The following is a 26,315-nucleotide window of genomic DNA, read 5'->3' on the forward strand; positions in this document are numbered from 1 at the left end:
AGGCCGATTATAATGAGTTTAGGAATGAATGAATGAAGGTTAAAGAAATGTAGTTACTGGGGCGCCTGGGTGGCTTAGTCGGTTAAGCGTCCGACTTTCGCTTAGGTCATGATCTCGCGGTTCGTGGGTTCGAGCCCCGCGTCTGGCCCTCTGCTGACTGCCAGCTTGGAGCCTGGAGCCTGTTTCAGTCTGTGACTCCTTCTCTCTCTGACCCTCCCCTGCTCACGCTGTCTCTCTCTCTCTCCTAGAAATAAAATAAAAAAACATTAAAAAAAAAAAAAAGAAATGTAGTTACTGAATGTAACCTATTGAAGTTTGGTAACAAATGAGGGGCGTCTGAGTGGCTCAGTCGGTTACACGTCCAACTCTTGATTTTGGCTCAGGTCATGATCTCACAGTTTATGGGACTGAGCCCTGCGTTGGGCTCTGCACTGAGAGTGCAGAGCTTTCTTGGGATTCTCTCTCTCCCTTTGTCTCTGCCCCTCCCTTACTTGCTCTCTCTCTCTCAAAAATAAATAAAATTTTTAAAAAAGAAAGAATTTACCAGCCTGATATCAAAGTTAGAGAGGCTACAGCATTGTACAAGAACCCAGGAGACTTCAGAGGTATTGGATTATTTCTAATGCATGAGTAGCTAAACGAGTTTTCTATATGGCAGTTATATTCTTTTTGTTTATTTAAAAAATTGTTTTTTGTTTCATAGGTTCATGGGTGTGTGTGTACATCAGGGACAGTTGCATGCACTTACAGAGGTAAGATAAGTAAGCATACTGAAGTGACTTCTTTGCCTTAGTTTTAGCTTTGTGGTTCCATACTAATTATTACTTGCATGTGTTAACAAAATGTGTATGCATTTATATTTATGCAAAAATGGCAGTGTTGACAATGCTTTCTTCTCTTGCCTGGGGACAATAGCCATATCTCTTAATACTCTTGGATTCCTTCATAATATTCATGAGTAATCTGAGAATATGAGTGCTCAAATGTTATATTGATTCTTGCTGCCCGGATGACCCCTTCCAAAGCTAAGGGATGGTATCACTTGGCTACAGACTCTTTCATGGCAACAGATTCCTAGACTATCCAGAAACATTTGGTGTCCTGATCTAGAATTCCGTGATCACTGTTCTGATGTCCTGATTGGTCTTATTACTCCTTGGAATCAGTTTACATCCTCAGTCTCATTTCATTTTCAGCCTCTTCTAGGCAGATAAAGTCACACTTAACCTCTGAGGACCAGAGAATCTTCTCTAGAACATAGGCTTCCTAAACTCAAGTACTGAGCTATCAGCTCAGAACTTACTTGGGTGTTTCTTAGAAACACAGCTTCCTGGAATCTTCTAGGTTTAGTAGGTATTCATAGGACCCATATATATTCTTGAAATCTCCCCAAGATTATTCAAATGTGCATCTAGATTTGAGAATCTATGTTCTAGAATATATTCACATTCCTCCTTAGAAAGTAAGTACCAAAATACAAAGTGAAGAAACTTAGGAATGAAAATTGTTTAACAGAATTTGCAAGTGTTGGTTTCCTACTGGCTTGATGCCCTGCATTTGTCCATAATGTCTGATAAAGGAAGGTCCCATGTACCTCACTCTGTGTCTCTTTTTTCAGTTACCAGGCACCTTAATGTGGAATGTGTATACTTCTGTCCTGCCTCTTAAATGGAAAGCCAAAGAAGGCAGAATAATGAGGTGGTTAAGAGCATGGGCTCTAAAGTCCTGATTGCCTGGGTTTAAATTTCTCTGTGTCTCAGTGGTGGTGTCTGTAAAATGGGAATAAAAATAATAGTATCTGCTTCAGGGAGTCTAGATAGAGAAGAGGACCAGTAGCTAAACCTTAAAGTATTTAATTTTAAAAGTCCAAAGAGAATGCCTTTGAGAGGGAGTAGCTAGTGAGATAGGAAGATAAACCAGGAGAGTGTATTGGCCTGGAATGGAAAGGAGGGAGTTTCAAGGATGAGGGAGTCAGTAATTGTGGCAGATCCTGCTGATAAAAAGATGACCTTACAGGGATATTGTGAGCATGAAATGTCAAGTGCTTATTTAGCATAGTGCCTGGCATATAGTAATTGCTTAATACATTTTAACTATTACAACTTTTATTATTAGCAATGACTGGTCCTTCCTGAACTCCTTAAATTGTCAATATTTTTCATTGGTATTTAGTTCAATACTGTAATTAATGCAGTTGAAAATTCTAGAAACTTTTTATTGGGGGTGCTTGTGTGGCTGAGTCAGTTAAGTGTCCAACTTCAGCTCAGGCCATGATCTCATGGCTTGTGAGTTCAAGCCCCCTATTGGGCTCCACGTGGACTGCGTACAAGCTGCTTTGGTTTCTCTCTTTGCCTCGCTCTCTGCCCCTCCCCCATTTGTGCTCTCTCTCTCTCTCAAAAATAAACTAAAAAAACTTTTTATTGAAACATGACATAACAGAAAAAGCACACATGTGAAATGTGTACAGCCCACTAAATCTTTACAAATGAACATACCCATAACCAGCATTCCAGATCAAAAAAAATTTTCTGTGTATTTCTTTTCTCAGAAGTGAGTCTATAAACTCTTCAAAAATAAAACTCTCTCATTCTCTCAAGCCTTCTATCTGCCAGAGCTCTTACACTAATAATTGTTATTTGTTGCACTCCCTGTTTATATCATTGTTCTCTGAAATGTAAGTTTACTGGAAGAGCTTGTGTGTTGGCTTTTCTGACAAAGAAGAACATGCTTTAAAATCTGTGATCATGGGGCGCCTAGGTGGCTCAGTCAGTTAAGCATCCAACTTCAGCTTAGGTCATGACCTCGTGGTTCGCAAGTTTGAACCCCACATCAGGCTCTGTGCTGACAGCTTAGAGCCTGGAGCCTGCTTCGGATTCTGTGTCTCCCTCTTTCTTTGCCTCCCCCTCACCGACTCTGTCTCTCTCTCAAAAACTAAATAAACACTAAAAAAATTCTGTGATCATGTTGTAAATTTAGAAGTGGGTGTAGTGCAAATGGCAGAAATGAATGATTTTAATGCAGCATTTTTTTGGCCATGTTGCACTTAAAGAATATTTTCTGTTGTCTACTAGCTTGTTTATCGCTATATACAACATATAGTGCCTGCTTGTGAAAGAGTATGTATTTCCAGTATCATTAATGAGATATTGGTATAGCTTATAATTTTTATTATGATGTTAATAAGCTGATGGTCATGTAGGCCAAATATCCAAATGCTATTTGTTATTTTCAGAAGGGGATCAGCAAAGGCTATTATGGCATAGATATGTAGGGAATCGTGTGTTTGTCTTAGAATTTAATTTGGCAGCACACTATTGGTTTCACTAAGGATTATGAAAATAAATTACTAATAACATCTAGTGTAACACTAGGAACTTGGATGACATTTAGTAAATTTTTCTTGATTGGTGGAGTGCCTGTTCTTTACAATCATGTGAAAATCATTCCTTATTTCTCTTAAAATAATTTTTCAATAATTACAGTAGACAGACATAGCTCTTGTTAGTGCCTATAAAGTGTTGATATTATTAGGAAAAGTATTTCTCATATACAGTAGTGATCTGGACTTTTTTAGGCTTGAGCCATTTCTGTGAGTGTTCTTTGTAATTGTAGACATTAACTGAACTTGGAACAATCAGATAGTTAGATACTACTAACTACTATCAGTAGTTTTACCTGTGGTAAGTATAGACTTCTGAGTTTTTAAGCAAATGAGTTGTTTGTTAGAAAACAGTTTGATAAAAGATCAAACAAAACCTTTTAAGTTTAATGTATCAAAAAAGAATGCTTCATAAGTATTTCTTTGACTCAGGAGACCTAACATTGTCTTACATTTGGTCATGAGTATCAAGGAAGTGGAAATCTTTAGTTTTTAAAGACAGAAAATATAACCTTATGTATTATTAGTTAGCTTTTGCTATGTAATGTCCAACCATAAAACCTCAAAAGAATATGACAATAAACATGTATTTCTTGTACATCTGCAAGGCTGAGCTGAGCCCAGTTGGGCACTTCTGCTAGTCTCACTTTGGCCCATTCATGCATCTGGCAGGTCATCCGGTAGTCTGATCTAGGTTGGGCTTTGCTGGGACCACTTTGCTCTAGCTGCTTCTCATCCTTCTTCTGGGACCAGCAGACTAGCCTGGACATGATGATACCAGAATAGCAAGAGTATGCCAGCCATTTGCACAAGTGCTTTTCGTGATTCTGCCTATATTCAAGTTTGCTTGGCCAACATCCCCATTGGACAAAACAAGTCACATGCCTGAGTCCACATTGGGTGCATACTGCAAAGTTATATGTAAGAGGGCATGGATTCCATAAGGGATGAAGAACTGGAACCACTGTTGCAATTTCCCATACCCTATAACTATCCCAATTAGCAGATCATAATTATTTGTCTTTTCTACCCTAATTGAGGGTAAAGACTTTCTCTCATTTAAAAAAAATCATAACTACGAGTTATTAAACCTACTGTGGGCTAAGTGCTTTGCTTAGTGCTTTATATATTAGCTATAATTCTCACAATTCTGTAGTCATATTTTCTCCATTTTAAAGATGAGAAAACTAGGCTTAGAGAAATTAAGTGAATTTCCAAAGTAGGATTTGGATCCAGATTCATTTGACTTCAAAGCCTATATCTTTTCCATTATAACACACTGTCCTCAATTCACTTATATATTCCCCACAGTGCTAAGCACTTATGTATCCTCCCCAAATGTTCTTGTATGTGTAGTATGTATAGTATTTGCAGAATTTGATTCTGACTATATTTTTATGGTTATTTGGAAAAATATTTCCTAGTTATTGGATATATTAGAATGTGTTTGGTTGGCAAGTAACAAAAAATAGTCAAAAGGCCTTAAACAACAAAATGACTCATGTAACTGGAATTCTAGCAGTTTTATTAGGTTAAGGGTTGGTTTAATTCAGCAGCTAAATAGATGTTATTTAGAGGCCCCACGTCTTTCTGTCTCTTCACTCTGTCTTTACATTGTCAGCTTCATCCTAAGGTTGGGTGTCATTCTGCTCAAAAAGTAGCTGCCACCAACTTACATGCTATATGTTTTCTCTTCCATATCCAAGATGGGGGTGTGGGGGATTATCAAAAACAGATAGGAGAGAGATTCTTCCAGACAGATTATGCTTCATCCCATAATACCTTCTTTTTTAAACTTGTTATTAAGAAAGCAAAGAGAGAGGGGCGCCTTTGGGTGGCTAAGTCGGTTAAGCATCCGACTTTCGCTTAGGTCATGATCTCGCGGTTCGTGGGTTCGGGCCCCGCGTCGGGCTCTGTGCTGACTGCCAGCTCAGAGCCTGGAGCCTGTTTCAGTCTGTGACTCCCTCTCTCTCTGACCCTCCCCTGCTCACGCTGTCTCTCTCTCTCCTAGAAATAAATAAAAGATTAAAAAAAAAAAAAAAAAGAAAGCAAAGAGAGAAATATCCTCATAATCAAACAGTTGAAGGAGCCTCTTTGTGCAGAAACTTTCAGTGCCTAGAAGATTGGAAATTTGGGGAATGAGTGGAATATAAGATTGTTGGGTAGGGATCTCAAGTGACAGTACTCTCTCGTCCAAAGAGTCAGCAAAAGAATTGCTTGGTGGATATTTTGGGGTCTCTCTTGCCTTTTCTACCATGGGGAAATTATGGTTTTTTTCTCCACTGTGCCAGTGAGAACAACTTAGCAATTACTTGGCCTGGTGAGGTGATTCATCTATCACCTCAGTCGGGCAGATACTTGGTACTGAAAGAAACACTCCAGGGGCACCTGGGTGGCTCAGTCAGTTAAGTGTCCAACTTTGGCTCAGGTCATAATCTCACGGTTTGTGAGTTCCAGCCCTGCATTAGGTTCTCTGCTGTTAGCTCAGAGCCCACTTCCTTTGGATCCTCTGTTCCCTACTCTCTGCCCTTCCTACTTGTGCTCTCTCTCTCAAAATAAAATAAACATTAGGAAAAAAAAAAAAAAAGGAAAAGAAACGCTTCTAGTTCATGAGGGAATAGATCAGTCCTCAGGCAGCTGAAAAGAACTTTTTATTCACATAGCCCTCATCCTCTTCTCACTCACCATTCCCACCCCCATCGTACACCTTCTTTCCTTTTAAAAGAATAGTTACTTTGAAAATTCCTTGCTTATGTGGGTTGATATGTGTTGTTACTGAGTTGTGTTCTTGTCAGACTTATAAGAAGCCTTATATAATCAGAGAGCTTACAATGAAAGGAAACTCTGTCAGTTCAGTGACCAAACTCATGCATTATTTATAAAAATGAGCAGCCAGACCCCGATTCCAGTTTCTTGGTGTGCAGTGATATTGCTATTAGTTGCGCCTGCTTCTTCTTTTTTGTTTCTTTCTGTGTGGCCCAGTACAGAGTATTCTCTTGGCCTTATTTACCTTGAGCCAGATGCGATATTGTCTGGTGCCTGCCTTGGGTTAACTTTGGCAGCATAGTCCTACCTAATTTTCAAGCGTGGGATGACTTTGGGGCGGCCTTTACTACCACATGATAGTTAAGAGAACACTCCAAATGTACCAACAATGATTGCCCCTGTGACCCAGGACTTCTAAAAGAATGATGAGGATAGGAAAAATGACAGGATATGAATTATCAACTGTAAGGGAAGAAAGAGACTCACTTTACACATAACATTTGGAGTGAATCTGCTGTAGGCTAGGGATTCTGCTAGGCTCTGGGCTTATCAAGATTAAAAAATGAACCTATTTCCCTATTTATTGCTATATAAGAAATAACCCTAAAACTCAGTGATTTAAAACAACCATTTTATTTCACTTATAATTTTGCAGGTCAGGAATTTGGAAGGGCTTTGCTGGGTCTCTGATGCTCATGTGTCAGCTAGAGGACCCACTTCGAAGATGCCTACTTCATTCACATGCCTGGTGCCACAGTGAATGAAGGTGCTTTGGCCCCTGTCTTCACTACATGGTATCTCATTCTCTGGCTCATCTCCATATGGCTTAAGCTTCCCATTGTTTGGTGATCTCAGGATAGTTAGACTTTTTATGTAGTGACTGGCGAGAGGTATAAGCCACCCAAGTGGAAACTGAAAGACTTCTAATGATGTACCTTTGAAAGTTTCAGAATGTCACTTAAGCTGCATTCTGTTGGTCAGATCTGATTCACAGGGAGGGGAATTATCAGACTCTACATCTCCACTGACCATTTTTATTCCACTGCAATATCTTTCAGGGACTCAGTGTTTAGTGACTGGGGTAGTAAGAAATTTCTTACTATGTCCTTCCTTCAAAGTGTTTTTTTTTTTTTTTTTTTTTTAATGTTTATTTTTGAAAGGGAGAGAGAGAAAAAGAAAGAGAATCCCAAGCAGGCTCCGCACTGTCACCGCAGGGCCTAATGCAGGGCTTGAATCCACAAACAGATTGTGACCTGAGCCAAAATTGGACACTGAACCAACTGAGACACCCAGGCACCCCAAAAGCTATTTTTAAATATCCAGCCATTATTCCATGCTGTTAACTCTTAGATATCCATATATTCTGTTGTTGTTACTCATTGTACTTCATTTTCTTTTCTTCTGTCATCTCCTGTTTTCCATTCGATTATGTTACTAGTATTTAAAATACAACGTAGCTGGGGCACCTGGGTGGCTCAGTCGGTTAAACATCGGACTTTGGCTCAGGTCATGATCTCACAGTTTGTGGGTTCGGACCCCACGTCGGGCTCTGTGCTGACAGCTAGCTCAGAGCCTGGAGCCTGCTTCAGATTCTGTATCTCCCTCTCTCTCTGACCCTCCCCTGCTCATGCTTTCTCTCTCTCTCTCTAAGAAATAAATTTAAAAAAAAATAAATAAATAAAATACAACATAGCTCTGTTAGGTCACTATTCAGTCTTACCATTTCTTATTGTTAGAATAATTATTCCTCCAAAAGAAACCACAGAATTAGTTTTTACATTTTCTCATCTCTTGAATTTTATCAGTTCCCAATCCTATTATTTGTCTGCTTCTCTTTTCTCCACATTCTTGCCATGATGTTATTCCATGCCTTGATCCCTACACAGACTTTGTGGCTGTTTTTCCTGTCTGTAGTCTTTCTTTGCTTCAGTTTGGTATATTAGTACTCAATCTATTAGGCATACTTTGCCTTTTTAAATATTTATTTATTTATTTATTTATAGTTTATTGTCAAGTTGGTTTGTATATAACACCCACTGCTCATCCCAATAAGTGCCCTCCTCCATGCCCATCACCCATTTCCCCCTCTGCCCCACCCCCATCAGCCCTCAGTTCTCAGTATTTAAGAATCTCTTATGATTTGCCTCCCTCCCTCTCCTTAACTTTTTTTTTCCTCTTCCCTCATGGTCCTCTGTTACATTTCTCCTGTTCCACATATGAGTGAAAACATACAGTATCTGTCCTTCTCTGCATTAGGCATACTTTGATAATGTGATGCTTCTGTTTTAAAACTTCTTTGTAGCATTCTAGACTCTATTTTATTTCAGAATACACAGCCCTCCCTTTAGTTAGGTGGATCTTCTGTTGTCTTCTACACATGCTGGCCTTGGATGTGCCTTCTAGGACCTGCGATGCCCTTATGTCTCGTCTCCTTCCCACTTTCCAAGTTATGTCAAATCCCAGGCTCTCTAATCGACCTGTCTCCTAAATAGGGTCAATGATAATGCTTTGTGTGACTGGGATCATCATATATGTTCAGGATGTGCATATAGTTGGTTTTTTTAGTGTAGACCCAGCTCTGAGAAAGCTGAATTAGCCCCAGTGGAAAGAGCCCAAGGTCAGAAATAGTATGAAATGTCACATCTCAGGTTCTTTCATAATCAGAAGTTTATTTCATTTATACTTGTAAAAATAGCTAAAAGCATTCCTATAAATACATGTTGGCATCTTTACTTTTGAAAAGGTACCTTTATTAAAGTTTTTTGGTTTGGTCATTTAGTAATAAAAAAATCTCTGAATAAATTGTGGTACATGTTTTCTGCCCTTATTTTTAGTAACTCCCTATGACATTTGAGAAACAAGAATTTGAGGTTGGCAGTCTAACCCACAAATAATAGAAGAGTTCATTTAGTTTACTGTATTCTTAAAGCAGTTTTCCCCTGACTTGCTAGCTTGTTTCTGGCTCATTTACTCATTCTAAAAATATTTATTGGCTCCTACTATGTATTTAGCACTATCCCAGGTATCAGGAATATAATAATGAAAAAAAATAATCTTTTCCCTCATGGAATTTACATCGTGGTCAGCAGAGGATGGGTAGAGGAGTTAGACTAGACAGGAAAACAAATTATAATATATACAGCTTAAGTGCTGTGGGGTTTGCAGTTTCAGTATATGGACAGGGAAGGTCTCACAGAAGAAGCAACAATTAAGGAATTAAGGTAACTAGCTGCATGAATATCTGGGGAAAGAGTGTTCTAGGAAATGGGAACAGTAAGGACAAAGACATGGAGGCAGAAATGTGCCTGGGATGGTTGAAGAACTCCAAGGAGGGTGATATGGCTGCAGAGGAGAAAGCGAAAAGGATGGTAGATGGGGGTCAGAGAGGAAATGCCGGGTCAGATCACATAGTCTTACAGACTATTGTAAGAACTTTAGCTTTACTCAGAATGGATTGTGAAGTCTTTGGGGGTTCTGAGTAGAGGTATAACATTATGTGACTTATCTTTTAAAAAGATCACTCTGGCTACTGTGAGGTAAATAGACTGAAAAGGAGGCAAGGGTGAAAGCAGGAAGACTAGTTAAGTGACTATTGCAATAGAGTCTGTACAAGAAATAAAGACTATGCAAAAAGGGTGAGAGATGATGCTAACTTAGACCAAAGTTGTGGTTATAGCAGTAGCCATGCTGCTGGTGATGCTGGATCTATTTTGAGAGCAAGTGAGGCTTTCCTGATGCATTGGGTGTGGGCTATGAGAAGATAAAGGGAGTCCAGGATAGCTCTGAGATTTTTGGTCAGAACACCTGAAGGATAGAGTTTCTTTTAAGGGAAATGGTGAAGACTGTAGGACGTACAAGATGAAAGATGATTGAGAGGTCAGTTTTTTTTTTAAGTTTATTTTTATTTATTTGTGAGAGATAGAGTAAGCAGGGGAGGGACAGAGAGAGAGGGAGACAGAATCCCAAGCCAGCTCTTAACTGTTAGTGCAGAGCCTGTTGTGGGGCTCGAACTCACGAACCATGAGATCATGACCTGAGCTGAAGTCAAGAGCTAGACGCTAAACCGACTGAGCCACCCAGGCACCCTGAGAGGTCAGTTTTGAACAGATTGAATTTGAAATATTTATTGAACGTCCAAGTGAAGATAACTTTATAGAGCACAGGGATTCCAAGGAGTACTCTGAGTGATACCTTACTTGTTTAGATCCTGTTTATCAACTTTTTTATTAGAAAACATTCCACTGATTTGGAAGGAGGCATTTTTCAACTGCTTATATTGCTTACTTCTTGAGTAATAATAATGAAAAAATTATTAAGTTGTCTTCCTCTCCTTCCCTTCCCTTCCCTTCCCTCCCCTTCCCTTCCCTTCCCTTCCCTCCCCTCCCCTCCCCTCCCCTCCCCTCCCCTCCCCTCCCCTCCCCTTCCTCTCTTTCTCCTCTTTCTTTTCTTTCTTTCACCTCTGTACCCAACATGGACCTCAAACTCATGACCCAATGATCAAGAGTTGCATGCTCCACTGATTGAGCCAGCCAAGCACCCCCTGGTTTTTTGTTTTTTACTATATATAGAGAGAGAGACGGGGCGGAGGGAGGGCAGAGAATTTAAGGTCTCTTTAGCTAAGAAGTGGAGCTGGAATTTGAATCAAGTTCTGGCTCAGTGTAATCCTGTGTTTACTAGACTTGGCTAGTTTACTTAGCTCCTTGGGCTTGGTTATTTTATTCACTACTGAATCTTCAGCAACTGGCACATAAAGGCATGCAATAAATACTAGTTGAGTGAATGGATAAGTGGATGAATGAATGAATACTGCTTCCCAACACTTGAATTTACGGCAGTTAGTCTGTTTGCCACAAAGACCTTTGCCTTTTTCAAGGTTGTTTTGGCCATACATTTGACGAATCTTTTCTCAGTATTGGTAGTGATAGGATAGCTGGAGGATTTAGAAAAGTGCTGTAGGGATTTCTGGCTAATCTTTCTCCCGATCCTCTCTGTGACTGTGAGACTAGCGTCCTCTCCACGACTGTGAGACTAATGTGGCAATTGAATTCATAGAGCTCTTTTTGAGTTTAGGCTAAACCAGTTTCTAATAGAAGTTTTGACAAGTGTACTTTTCTTAATTTGATAAGTGGTGTCATTCACAGGTGTTCTCTGCAGGCACTTGAGAGCTGTTCCTACTTTGGATACTGTAACAGGAATGCAAAGACAGTGGAAGGAGGGTGGTTTCCCAATATGCCTCTCATACATTCCTGGTACTCAAGCGCATTTCAGCATTCCTACACCTGATACGTCATCACTCTCTGCACTTTCTGTGTTTACTTGTTCTTTATGTTGGTCTTTTCTTGTTATCATGGTCACCATTATTTGCTTATATGGTAAATTCTTAGATCAATGATTTCCAAACTGAATCATAAGCATTTCTTTCCATAACATGCTCATTTTAGCACATTTCACCTTCCTGTAGTAATTGCTTATGTTTGTTTGTTTATTTATTTATTTTTGATTATGTTTATTTTCTACTTAACAAATAATTACTAAGCAGACACTTTGTGTCAAGGGCCAATTTAGCTGAACTTCGAAAAAGAGAAACTGGTTTATGAAGGTGGCAGAATAATCATCTAAAAACCTTCTGGTATGTGGCATAAGTACATGCTTCATAAATGTTAAAGAAATAGTAAAAGTATTAATATAGTGCTTAGATTTTCTATCTTAGTTGATAGTTCTCTTTCCCTTCATCCCTGACCTTTCCCACTTGCTATATTTTATCAATCACCATGTCCTGTCTACTTTATCTTCTTACTGTCTTGAATCCATTCACTTTACACCAGTTCCTTCTGCTGTCATCTTGCAATAACATAACTAGTCTTATCAGTCTTCTTCCTCACCTAAAATCCATACTGTCCATGTTGCCAGACAAGTGGTCCTCCTACAAATCTGTTTTTTACCCATCTTAACTATTTTTAAGTTCAATAGAATGAGGGACGCCTGGGTGGCTTAGTCGGTTAAGCGTCCGACTTTCGCTTAGGTCATGATCTTGCGGTTCGTGGGTCCTAGCCCCGCGTCGGGCTCTGTGCTGACTGCCAGCTCAGAGCCTGGAGCCTGTTTCAGTCTGTGACTCCCTCTCTCTCTGACCCTCCCCTGCTCATACTGTCTCTCTCTCTCTCTCTCTTCTAGAAATAAATAAAAATATTAAAAAAAAAAGTTCAATAGAATGAAATATGTTTACATTTTCCATCTTCTACTTTTTCATTTTCTACTTTCTATGTCTAAGATTTTGACTGCTCCAGATACCTCATAGAAGTGGACTCATATAGCATTTGTCTTTTTGTGACAGGCTTATTTCACTTAGCATAATGTCCTAAAGGTTCATCCATGTTGCAACGTATGATGGGATTTCCTTTTTAAGGATGAAAAATATTCTATTGTAAATGTATACCACATTTTACTTACCCTTTCATCCCATTGATGGACATAAACACAGTGTTTAATACAAATCTAATTTGCTTCTCTCTTTATAAATCCTTCTAATGGCTCCTCATTGCCCTCAGGGCCAAGTCAGAACATCTAATCCTACTACTGCTTGTCTGTGTAGCCTTACTGCTCACTTCTCCGACCTCTTTGCTCCTGTCTTAATTATGCACCACAGTTATATTAACCTTTTCCAGTTCCACAAGTGGGGTATGACCCTTTCCACCTCTGAGCCTCTGTACTAGCTCTTTCCTCTGCCTATAATGCAACCTCTCCATCTCCCATTGGTCCAGCCAACTCCTACTTAGCCTTCAGAATCCAGCTTATAGGGGCGCCTGGGTGGCTAAGTCAGTTAAAGCATCAGACTTCAGCTCAGGTCATAACCTCTCAGTTCATGAGTTCGAGCCCCATGTCAGGCTCTGTGCTGATGACTCAGAGCCTGGAGCCTGCGTCAGATTCTGTGTCTCCCTCTCTTTCTGCCCCTCCCCTGTTCGTGCTCTGTCTCTCTTGCTCTCAAAAATAAATAAAACTTAAAAAAAAAAAAAAAGAATCCAGCTTATATATATTATTTTCTCTCAGAAGCCTTTTCTGATCTCATAAGGTTAGGTTCCTCTCCTATATGCTTCCATATTACAATAGTACTTATCATTGATTTTTATTCACTGTTTTCATATGTAGATTATAAATTCCTTAAGGGCAAGGACCATTTTGTTTATATTGATATCAGTGATTCCTAGCATAGTGCCTGACAAATGGTAGCTGCTTATTGTGTTTGTTGATTGAATGAATAAATGAATAATCAGTGGCATTTTCTGGCTCAAAACCTTCAGTGATTTCTTCACGGATTACAGTATAGTTAGTTTAATGTTCGCTTATTTATTTTTGAGAGAGAGGAGAGGGCAGAGAGAGAGAGTGAGAGAGAGAGAATCCCAACCAGGCCCTGTATCATCCATGCAGAGCCCGAAGTGGGGCTTGAACCCACAAACTGTGAGATCATGACCCCAGCCAAAACCAAGAGTCAGATGCTTAACTGAGCCACCCAGGTGCCCCTACAGTGTAGTTTTATAACCTTAGTTGTTTACCAGAATTGCTTAGGAGCTTTTTAGAAAGTGCAGATGCCAGAACCCCACACAAGACCCACTGAATTAAAGTCTCGGGGGAGGCCTTGGCATCTGTATTTAAAAATAAGTTAATATAATCCACAGTAGGGGTGCCTGGATAGCTCAGTCAGTTAAGCGTCTGACTCTTGGTTTCAGTTCAGGTCATGGTCTTGCAGTTTTGTGAGTTCAAGCCCTGCATTGGGATTCTGAGTCCTGTCAGTGCAGAGCCTGCTTGGGATTCTCTATCTCTCCTCTCTTCTCTGCCCCTGCCTGGCTCATGTACTCTCTCTTTCTTTTTTTCTCTTTGTCTTTCTCTCCTCCCCTCACAAACTAAAAAAATAAATTTTATATATAAAAAAATAATTTCGTAGGTTTTTCTGTTATACAGCTAGGGTTAAAACATGGAATTCAGGATAAACTCCTAGCTTGGTATCCTAGTCCTCTGTGCTGTAGCATCATTTTGCCTTTTTTCTGCTAGGTCTCCTCTTCTTTAATGAGTACTCTGTTATTCAAACAAATTGGTTTTCATGTGTTTACTAAACACAGTCTATGTTTTTTTTGCCTCCTTATTCATAGTTCTTTATCCTGGGATGTACTCTTTCCCTTTATCCTGTAGAAATCTTCTCTCCCTTCAAACCTTGGCTCAAAGTCCACTTATTTCTTCATAAAACCTTTTCTGACTCTTTCTTTGCCATTGCTTGCTCCCCTCTCCTCACCAAATTTGGTCATAATGTTCCCCTCCACTGATCTTCTTTGCCTGTACAGTTTGTGTGTGTGTGTGTGTGTGTGTGTGTGTGTGTCTTTGTGTCTGTGTGTCTGTGTACCTCCCTTATTACACATTCTGCTGTGTATTGAAGATATTTTTGCTTTGGTTTCTCTATGTAAATGTAAGCTTCCAGAGTAGAAGGAACCCAGGCTTTGGGGTCAAAAGGCTTGGGTAAAACTTCAGGCTCCACTATTACTAGTCCAATAACTAGTAAATTATTTAAATTCTCTAGGCTTGATTTCCTCATTTATTAAAAAAAGGTAATAAGAATGTTTCAAGATGTTACAAGGTTCAAATGAGATGAAAGCGCCTTATAAAACCAATTAGTTGCTGGTTCTTATAGGGAGTATTTTACTCATCTGTATAGCTCTGATTTCCCAGCAGTACCTTGTATTAGAAGACACTTTATAGATATTGACTGAATGATTGGGAGGAAAAGGAAGCACATTTTATGCCATCTAAAAAGTGAAGTGGAGGTAAATTTCTTTTAAAAATTTCTTTGAGGGGAGCCTGGGTGGCTCATTTGGTTAAGCATCAGACTCTTGATTTTGGCTCAGGTCATGATTTCTCAGGTTTGTGAGTTCAAGCCCCCATCAGACTCTGCACCAACTCGGAGCTGACATTGCAGAGCCTGCTTGGGTTCTCTCTCTTTGTCCCTCCCCAACTTAATGTGTACATGCCTGCACTTGCACACACACACACACACATAAACACACATACTCTCTCTCTCTCAAAATAAATAAACTTTAAAATTCTTTTATTTAGGGTCAGCTGGGTGACTCAGTAGGTTAAGCGTTCCACTCAGGTCATAATCTCATGGTTTGTGGGTTTGAGCCCTGCCTCGAGCTCCCTGCTGTCGGTTCAGAGCTTTGGATCCTCTGTTCCCCTCTTTTTCTTCCCCTCCCATGCCTGCATGTACTCTCACTAATAAACATTAAATCAGTAAACATTAAAAATTTTTTCCTTTATTTTTTGAGAGAGAGAGAGAGGGTGCAAGTAAGAGATGGGAGGGAGGGAGGGAGAAGAGGGGCTCATCTGAAGCAGGGCTTGAGTTTACCAGATATGTGAAATCATGACCTGAGCTGAAGTCAGACGCTTAACTGACTGAGCCACCCAGGGGCCCCCTAAAATTTTTTTTAAAATAGATTTTTAAAATGTATTTTAGAGCTTATATGAATGGCTGGAACTCTTGCCTCATGAATACTTTTACATTGATCAATTATAAGACCTCTTGCATAGTCATCCTTTGACTGTAACTAATTTGCTCAACAACTTATTTTCCATCCAGATTAGCTAGTCAGTCAAACATGTATTTCTGGTACACCTAGAAAGAACAGAACTGAGCCCTGGACTTTTAGAAATACAAATAAATCAATAGACATATTACCTGATAAGTCAGCTGAAGTTTGGGATAAGAAAATATTTCATCTTTTTAAACCAATAATTTATTGTAGTTGGCAGTATCAAGGACACTTTATTATTTATGACATTTAAAAATAAGTTTTTTTCTGATTATAAAATCAGATATCTCATTAAAGAAACAGTATTTCTTGAATGTTCAGTGTTACATGTATTTTCTTTTTTCATCCTTATATCAACCTTCTGAGATACACTATTACTGTTATTTTATGTAAGAAGAAACTGAGACTCAATGAGATTAAATAATACTTGGAAAGCAGTTCTCCCACTTTTTACCTACTTAGCTCAATTTTTAAATCTTAGTTTAAATTTTTACTTCACTAGAGTGACTTTTCCTAATGACCTCCCACTGCTTGTGAGTTGGCTTCTTATTTTCTTTGATAGCACTCTTTCCTTTTTCATTGTAGTGCATCTTATAACGTAATTCTTTTATATGAATGTTTGTTTATTGTCCCTCTCTTTCCCCTATATCACTTCCATAAGGACAGGGACCTTTTCTGGTTTGTTTACTACTAGCAAGAAGCAGGTCATTGAAGAGATAAGAGTTGGGTTAGAAGAATTAGTTGGGCTTCTTCAGGCACTGCCTTCCTATCAAGCTAGGAAAGCTAAAGACAATGTTGTTAGATGTTGGGAGGCTAGAGTGTTAGCCAGAGGGCACCATAGTTCAGGAGGACAGTTGTGTTTAGTGTGGTTCTTATTCTCTTCACTACCTGTTTCTCTTGATGAAGCTAATATGGGCTGCTCTGGCCACTTACAAGGATGTTATAGAAGGAAAATGCATAATGTGGGGCTAGAACAGATTGCCTTTCAGATCTGTTCTGTCATATTGTTATTCTGTAGGCTTGGTCATTGTTTTCCCTATAAATATGCACTTTTGAAAAAATGTTTTATCCATCATGGCAAGTGAGATAAATAAGAACAGTGTAATGTATATATTCTGATACTAACTTATCCTGTACATAAGGTCCTCAAAATACTTTTCTGAGAATACCTAAAAGGTAAGGAGGCATTCATGAAGATCAGATAGAAGAACATTAAAATTTTAGGAAATACAGAGAGACTAGATCATGCAAGGCCTTAGGCCATGGTAAGGATTTTGAAATTTATTTTAAATACAGCAGAAAACTATTGAAGGATTTTAGACAGGAGAGTACTATGATACAATTTTCATTCTAAAAATATTAGTTTGGCTACTCTAGAGAGAATAGATTGTTGAGGGACCAGAGTGAGGGCAAGGAGAATAAAAGGAGAAATTTATATTAGAGATTATGTGAGAGATGTGGGTGGTTTGAACTGGGGTAGTATCCATGAAAATGTTTAAAGATCTGTCTTGGAAGTAGAAGCATAAAATCCTAGTTGTGACTTTGATAAGGAGAATGAGAGGGCCCCCTGGGTGGCTCAGTCAGTTGGGCGGCGGACTTCAGCTTAAGTCATGATCTCACAGCTCGTGAGTTCGAGCCCTGCTTTGGGGTCTGGGCTGACAGCTCGGAGCCTGGAGCCTGCTTCAGATTCTGTGTCTCCTCTCTCTCTACCCCTCCCCCGCTCACGCTCTGTCTCAAAAAAAAATAATTAAAAAATTAAAATACAAAAGGAGAATGAAAAATGAAATGGTGCACAGTTTCTAGGTAGGTGGTAGTGCTGTTTACTGAAATTGGAGAGTACAGCTGGAATACTTCTCCCTCTGTTGTGCATATATTACATGTATTGACCTGAAAACTTTTTTTTTTTTTTAACATAATGCTGTTATCAGCATAGTGTCTTCACTATAGAAGACCAGGCTCAGTCTTTGTCTTAGCCCATCTTAAGGCCCTTTCTTGGGCAAGACTTTCCTGGTTTAACCTCTAAATACTGAGGTACCTGATGAAAGCTGACTCATGGAGAATGAGGAAGGAATCCCTGTATTCATTCAACAAGTATTTATGGGGGCCTACTTTACCAGACACTGATCTAGGCATGCTATTGAACCTATTTTCAATGAACTCATGAAATGAAGTGTCAGGATCTTCTGAATTTATTTGGAAAGGGTTTCAGAATTCAGTGCTATGCTCATTCTCTGCTTCTAGTCATTGAGATTTTTTTTTTTTTTTTTTACAATTCAGAATCCTCCAAACTCTTCTGAATGGTATCATATCCAGATCTGTTGCTTTGCTTAAATTAAGAGTTGGCCCTAGACTAGTGTTAGCTGCTTCCCAGAGAGTCCCAGTAGCTGAAAGAGGAAAGATAATTTTGAGCAAATTGGCAAAATAAATCTAAGCTTAATTCACTGAAGATTAACCATCTGATTTTTCTCATTCTCTCATTAAAGAGGGGACATCATTCTGGCATTTGAGATGGTTTGAAATCAAGGAAGAGAAAAGGCCCTCCTATCATGTTTTAGGATACAGATACTTATGTATACACCAGACCTCAGATCTGTTTTTTTCTGCAGTAGATCTAGAACTAGCTGGGCCATCCTTCCCCACCTCTTCCTTTGATAATTGCTAGTAGTCTTCATGAATTTCTATGTGAGGTATTTAGTTACCTATTTGACTCTTAGCCTTTGGAGATTTCTGCTTGCACTTGGAGAGGCTATTGGGCTGGGAAGCTGTCTTCCACATAACAAGTTGTAAATCTTTCCTCCCTTTCTATCCCTCTACCTACCATTTGCCACTAGAAGATGCCATTTGAGCTTTAGTTTGCTTCCTTTAACTTTTGCTTGATTTATTCCTTATTCTGAGGCCAAGTGGTATGCTAATATGGGCAGAGTAGGTAGAAGAAATGATTGATTCATGTGAGGATGGAGTTCCTTTGATATAAATCACCTTTATTAGAAACTAAACTTCTTTTTGTTTCTATTTTCATTTTGTCCACTGTCAAGCCCCTATTCCTCAGATCTGGTGGGAAGGCAGGGTATGTTTGTCTTCCTTAATGTATTGCATTGTTCACCCTGACTGAGCCCAATCACCAGGTCAATGTCAAAAGATTCCTATGTGGATCTGCAGAGTGTAGAGTTGTAGTAGATGTGGGGTGGCAAGATGGAGAAAAGAATGATGTTAAGTATAAATACAATAGCCTTATAGATTTGGGGATAGAAAAGCAGACTAGATGGAGTGGTCAGGAGCCCTGGCCTGATCTGAAATGTCTGAAACTATTGATTACAAGTAGAGCTTCACAGGGTAAAGGGAACAGTCTTCTTATTTTTTAACATTTATTTTTGAGAGAGAGAGAGAGAGACAGAGTGTGAGCAGGGAAAGGGCAGAGAAAGAGACGCACACACAGAATCTGAAGCAGGCTCCAGGCTCTGCACTGTCGGCATAGAGCCTGACACAGGGCTCGAACTCACAAGCTGTGAGATCATGACCTGAGCTGAAGTCTACCACCCAACCAACTGAGCTACCCAGGTGCCCCTACAGATTTACCTTCTAATGTTTACTTTATTTAAACTTACTTGATTTTGATTATGAGATGTTTGTTGGAAGAGTTAAAAATCTGTGGGGAAAGCTTAATCATACTTTTTTTTTTTTAACTTTTTAAATTTATTTCTGAGACAGAGAGAGTGAGAGTGTGAGCAGGAGAGGGTCAGAGAGAGAAGGAGACACAGAATCTGAAACAGGCTCCAGGCTCTGAGCTGGCAGTCAGCACAGAACCTGATGCGGGGTTCGAACCCACGAACCGTGAGATCATGACTTGAGCCGAAGTCGGATGCTTAACCGACTGAGCCACCCAGGCACCCCTAATCATACTTTTTTTTAATCTTGTGGGGAAAACATTCATTTTGATGTTAATAGTAGCTTACATGCTTAGAAAAACACTTGTACTATTTCAGGCATGTTAAACAAACATGTTCTTTAAGCAGTGAATGGGTTCATACTAAGTGTCTATGGGAAGTGTGAAGGAAGAGGGGGAGATATCTTTATGGATTCTTCTACTTAGCTTTCAGTTGCTGATAAAATAAATATCTTCTATAATTTCCAAAAGGAGGTCTTAGTTAAATTTTTAAAGTCCATGTCATTTTGACCACTTTAAGGAGTTTGCCAATAGGGTGATAAAAATATCCTCAGCATTTCATATCTGAGTGGCCAAATGTACTGTTTTATATTTCACTTTATATCCAGTGCTACCATAGTATCTGCCAGATAGTAGGCATTATTAAATATTTATTTTGGGTGGTATTTATCAGAAAAATTCTCTAAAAGCACATTTCCCTTTTGATCTTAAATTACATTAATGACTAAGTTGGTATGGCTTCCAATGAGAGAGAACTTAAAACCTGCCTCCATTTATTTAAATATACTTAATCATTCATTTGTTCTTTCACACTTCACTGGATACTGGGCTTACAAAGTTGAGAAGGACCTGGTCCCTGCCATTAAGGTTATAGTACAATGGGATAAGCAATAGTAGAAATACGTACAGGGGGATAAATGGCACAAAGTATAGAATGGGGTATTAGGAAATGCTTTCCAAAAAAAAAGACTCGAATTAGGTTTAGAAGGATGAATAAGAATTAACAAAGCTATGAAAATAAAGAGAAGTATTCTGCGCAGTAGATAAGCATATATGCAGGTAGAGAGAATGAAACATTTAAATATTCTGAAACAGTTTTTAGGTTCCCTTTCCCTTTGGGTCAGTTCATTACTACTGACTGCTTCAGTCAGGCAGCCCTGGTGGATCTCCTGAACGGTGGCAAGCTCAGGCCTTGGCAGATGTGGGGATATATGCTTGTAGTGGCTGCGGAACCTCGAGCTGAGAACAGGAGCCTCCTTTGGAGCATAAGCCTCCCACGGGGCGCTCTTGGGATGCCTGTCCTGAAATTACCCAGGGCACTAACAAAGCTTTCTTTTCTTCTTTAAACCAAGCCAGCAGGATGGGATGTCTGCTAGCCTTTGTGTTTGAAGCTGACCAAAAGACATACAGTGGCCAGCACAATGGCATTGTTGGGCTTCAGTGAAAACTAGGTCGTGGCCCAGGCCCTCATCTGTAGAGGGCTCATCCAAAGAACAGAGGTTTGACAAGTCACTGATTTGGCCGATACTGATTTGACACTGATACTGATTTCTGATGTGTTTCTGACTTACTGATGGCACCTAAGATTATAGGATCTCTTCCCATTGCTTCTCTGAACAGCTGGATTTGGAATCTTTGAGTTGCCTTTGGCTCTTTTCCCTCAGCTCTCATATTTACCACTCGGTTTCTATATCCTTTAGATTCTATCTCTGCATACTCTAACTCTAGCCCACCTTTTCATGCCTACAATAATAGCATTCCAAGTCGGGCATTTGGTCACCTCTCATCTGTACTGTTGCAGTACCCTCCAAACCTTCCTCTAGTTCCTCCTCTATCCTGCTGTCAGCATGATCTTTCTAAAAATCTAGTTTTGGGCATGTATTATTTTCCTAGGGCTGCCATAACAAAGCACCACACAATGTGGGTGGCTTATAACAACAGAAATGTATTTTTTTACAGTTCTGAAGGTTGGAAATCCAAAATCAAAGTGTTGGCAGGTCCATGCTGTCTCTCTGAAAGCTCTAAGGAAAGATCCTTCCTTGCCTCTTCCTAGCTTCTGGTGGTGTCTCTTGGCTTACAGATGTGTAACTCTTATCATTCATATCTTTCTTTGCCTCCCTTATTTCATTGTATTTCCCCTATGTCTATGTCTCTTTTCCTCTTTTTACATAGATACCAATCCTATTTGGTATGGGTCTACCCTACTCCAGTATGACCCCATCTTTATTCGATTCTGTCTGCAGAGACCCTATTTCCCAATAAGGTCACATTCACAGGTGCCAGAGGTTAGGACTTGAGCATATCTTTTGGGGAGACATAGTTCAACATATAACATATCATAGTATACCTTTACCTATAAACCTTTAGTACTGCCATGGTCTGACAAATTAATTATAGACGTTTTCATGGTGTTCCAGAGCTTATCTGAAAATATTGTATGTTTATAATAATAAATATAATAACAACAGCAATAGACAACAACTGACATATACTGAGAACTTTCTTTGACCTTGTTCTAAGCATTTTACACATCAACTCATTGAATCTTCATAATTCTATATGTTTGGTACTAATCTTTTCTGTTGTTGTCAATAGATACTACTTGTATGCCCATTTTATAGATGAGTATTAAAGAAATTGAATGACCAACCCAGGGTCACACAGCTTGTCAGAAGTTAGATTCAATCCTAAGCAGTCGTTATAACTCTGTAGTCTGTGGGCTTTACCACTATACTGTACCACCCCTTTACTTTTTAGTTTCATCTCTTCTCTCTACTTAAACCTTATTTAGGAAAAAGAAAAGGAATAACTACCAATCTCTGTACTTTATGTGTTCATTTTGTACAGAAATGTCTGTCTTATTCCTAGTCCTGCATATGGGCTTCCATGAAATGAAACTGAATCCTCAACAATGAGGATTTCAGGCCTGGGTGAGAGAAGGGTATTCCAGGTAAAAGGACCAGCAATGTGTACAAATGAGCAAGTAAGCAGAGGTCAGGCCTTTATAAGCAAGAGTGAAAGGCTTCTTATGCCATGCTAAGTAAGGGTTGTAGGTTTTATCCTAAGAGAAGTAGGGCATCCTTGAATAATTTTAACAGAGATTGGCTTTAGGTTGGTATTTCAGAAGGATTATTTGTGGTGTGTTGTGGAGAAAGGATTGGAATGAGGGCTAAGTCTGTTCAAGATACAGGAAAGAGACAAGAAGATTAGTCAGAAAGCCAGTGGAATAACCCAGGGGACAGATTATGAAGATAAGATCTTGACAGTGGGGAGAATGAGTTGTGTACTATGAACTGAGCCCTGTGCTAGGCATACTTTGTATACCTTATTCCTTTTAATTACTCCCTGCCTTTGATTAAACACCAGGCCCTGTTGCTTCTACCTTTATGATGTCTCCAGATATTAACCTCCTTTCCATTCTTGCTGTCATTGTCCTATTCAGACCTTTGTTACTTCTTCCCACTTAGATGATTCCAGAGCCTCCTAACTGTTCTCCTGGCTTCAACTCCTGACTTTCCCACACAGTTTTTATATTACTGTTAAAATGATATTTCTGTATAGGATACATGATGTTATTGTCCTGGGTGAAAAAAATTGTTGGTTATCATCTCAACTGGGCTGTGAACTAGGCTAGACTGGACTGTGAACTAAGAGCAGAGACTGGCCCCACTTAGGTTTGTGTTTTCACATAATAGGTGTTCAGTGTTTGTGTAGGTGGATGGATAAGGAGATGGATAGATCTTCCTCAGGACAGCCCTGCCAATTAAGTGGTAGCAAATGATCTGTGGTAGTTAGATGGCAGTATATTTATCTGCCTTGGGTGAGTGCCCTAGCTCCAGGCCAGTGGGTAGATTTTTCAAAAAGGAGTAATAATTCTTACAGTTGATATTTTATTCAGAGCCTCTGGATATACCTTTGAACCAATATTTAGAGATAAGCTTTTGTACACTTATAATTCAACGTTTAAAAAAAAGTAACCCTTTTGTCTTCTGACTGATTATGATTGGGTGAGGTTACTATAGCTGACTAAAATCAGCAAGAATTGGGAACAGGAGCCCTGGGTGTAGTGAGTGTTACCTTAAGGAGAGGTTAAGTGCTGCTCGATAATATTCTCTATGTGGGTATGGTTATGTGTCTATCTGATCTGTGTCTGAACTAGTACCATGAGAGCCTAAGCATTTTACACATCAACTCATTGAATCTTTATAGCTCTATATGTTCAGTACTAATCTTTTTTGTTGTTGTCAATAGATACTATTCGGATGCCCATTTTATAGATGAGTATTAAAGAAATTGAATGAGAGCCTATGAGGATATATGGGAAGAACCATATTCTCAGCCTACACAACTCCCAGCTATCTTTTAGGATCCAACTCAGATGTTACCTCCTCTCTGAAATTTTCCAAAATCAGGGAGAGTCAGTTTCTATTTTCATACCTCAAGTATTTACCTCTGTTAAAGGGTTATTGGTATTATTTACTTACATCTGTGTCTTTCACTGGACTTCTTTAAGGTATAAACTGTTATTCATCTTTATATACTGACATTTACTATGTGTAATGCACTCTTCTAATCACTGGGGAAAATAATGCTGATGAAAACTGGTAGGTTCTTACTGTCATGTGGAGGTGACAGGAAGTGGAGAAGTGCTCAATAAATGATGCAGAAGTAACTTTAATTGATATTCCTGAGTGGAGAACTGAGTGTCCACTAATCTGACCCATTGGTGATTTTTATGGTATCGACATATGATTTTTTGCATATATAATATTACTAGTCTCCAACACACATTTATTTATTGACTGCTTTTATGAAAAGAATCTTTAATGAAATCATGTATCAAACACAAATGAAATGGAAGAAACTCTGTTATAATATTTTATTAGACCTGGAGGAAGAAAGGCAGTTTTGGTATAAAGTTGGGGAACCATCACTAAGAGGTACCAAAGTACCTATGACACTTGGCTGGCTGATACGATAGTTTTCTGAACTTGAAATTTTAAAAGAACAACAATAAAAAATGTAAACTCTATTTAGTAGGTTATTTAAATCCAATACCAATGCCTTAGGTGGTTTTGTAGAGCCGCTCAAGGGAGTGGTCTGGAACAAAACAAAACAAAGCAGGTGTTATCCCCATCCTGGGAAGCTGAACGTGCTGGTGCAGTTGCTTTTGCCTCTGCTTCCCACAGAGGGATTTGTTCAGAGAACACACCACCTGAGCCAGCACTGGGAGTTGCTTATGGGGAGGTGAATGTTCCAACTAATGGGCACACAGTGTGTGAAGCAACTTAGAAATCTTCCTTGTTGGCAGATCTCAAACTTCTTTACTTACACATGCAGAGGTCTTGAGACATTTCAAAGTTGTGGTTTCTGAAGGCCCAGAGGCTTATCGGCCCCCTCTAAAAATATTCACCAAAAGCAGGCAAGAGGAACAGGTTGTAACAATAAACTGCCTTTAATTTCCTTCTCTGGTCCTGGTTTGTGCTTCTTCCATCTTGGCTGGAAAAACCGTAGCCTACTAATGGTGTGATTTCTCACCTTTTCTCACCTTTCTCTTCTGTTCTCCACCCTCTGCCTTGGTCTGTGGATTTCTCAGGTCTTCAGAGACTGTTGAAAAGAGTAAATGTGTGTTTTTCTGAACCAGAATCAAGAGTCCTGGCTTAGTCTGGTGGAGAGAGAATACAGATACGGCCTTTTCTTCATAGTCTTTTCTGTCTGACCCTCAGTTAGGAAACCTTGGTGGCTCCTGAAGTCAGGCCTTCTATGTCACACTGTCACCATATCAAAGAAGTGAACCACAATATTTTCAGACTGTTTTGACTCTCAGAACTGAAGAAATTTGTGTGATTAGATGTCCACTTCATTGTCCCCGTGTAGCTTGGAGTTTTCAAGTTCAGTTTCTTTTTAGCAAATAGGCTCCTCAAATATGAACTGTGGACAGATTCAACTAGAGTAAAGAGAGTGCTAATGCTGACATTATGTCTCATTTTGAGATTTCCACGATGGGTAATGAAGCAGAATTAAGCAGATTGACAGGTTTCACTTTTGAGAAGTTAGGTATATTTTTAGCCTCTCTTTCTGGCGGAGCCAGCCTGATCCACCTCATCCAAGGATCTGAAGTGCTGCATTCTGCTGCCCCCAAGTGGCTCTTCCTGGTGCTTATGTTACCACATCACAAAATCTCAGATTATATGGCACTTAAACTTTTTTCTAAGCACTTACATATATTTATATTAGATTCTCATAATAATATTGTGAGTTATATGGATCAGGAATTACCATATCTATTTTATAGGTGGGAAAACTGAAGGATATCCTCATTAGCTGATTTGTCCAAAGGTAAATAGTTGTTAAGAGGAAGAATTGGACTAAAATTCAGATCTCTTGCCTGCTATCCCATTAGATTCCTTAGTCTTTTGAAAATTCAGTATCACCCCACCCCCAAAAAATAGATATTAAGAGCTTAATTTTAGGCTTGGAGGAATTTTCCCTCTTTCTCTCTTGGAAGGAGAAGGGAGATAATACATCATGTAAGGTTTGAATAAATTCATTACCTAATTGGCAAAAAACCTTGAGCTTTTGTTCTGTATGAGGCTCTTTGACTCAGATACTATGGCTTCTAACTCTAATGTAAGGCAGTAGTAAAGAACATGGACTCTGGGCCAGATTATCTGGGTTTGAACAATAGATCTTAACCTCTAAATGCCTTTTATAAAATGAGAATAATAATACACTTAACTCATAGGGTTATGTGCAGATTAAAGGAGATAATTAATGTAAAGTTCTTAGACTAGTTCCTGGCACAAAGTAAACACTATATAAATAAATATTAATTGAATGTATTGTTGTTTTGTTGTTATTGTTACTCTTACTAGAATCTCTTTATAAAGAGGTTTATTTGTTCTTTTAAAAAAGAAAAGAGCAAAGCAGCCCT

The 26,315-nt window shown here is 39.1% G+C and overlaps 1 protein-coding gene across 1 annotated transcript in view; it reads left to right on the forward strand.

Annotated features, from left to right (window-relative positions):
- The window catches only part of TESK2 (testis associated actin remodelling kinase 2), a 146,335-nt gene that overhangs the window by 104,621 nt on the left and 15,399 nt on the right, over positions 1-26,315 (forward strand). Inside the window, exon 4 of the mRNA XM_039254783.1 lies at positions 704-752. Within this exon, the coding sequence (XP_039110714.1) occupies positions 704-752 (49 nt within the window). The remainder of the gene's footprint in view (positions 1-703; positions 753-26,315) is intronic.

This window comes from Hyaena hyaena, unplaced genomic scaffold (genome assembly GCF_003009895.1).
Source record: "Hyaena hyaena isolate Hyena2069 unplaced genomic scaffold, ASM300989v1 scaffold_503, whole genome shotgun sequence".
Classification (NCBI taxonomy): domain Eukaryota; kingdom Metazoa; phylum Chordata; class Mammalia; order Carnivora; family Hyaenidae; genus Hyaena; species Hyaena hyaena.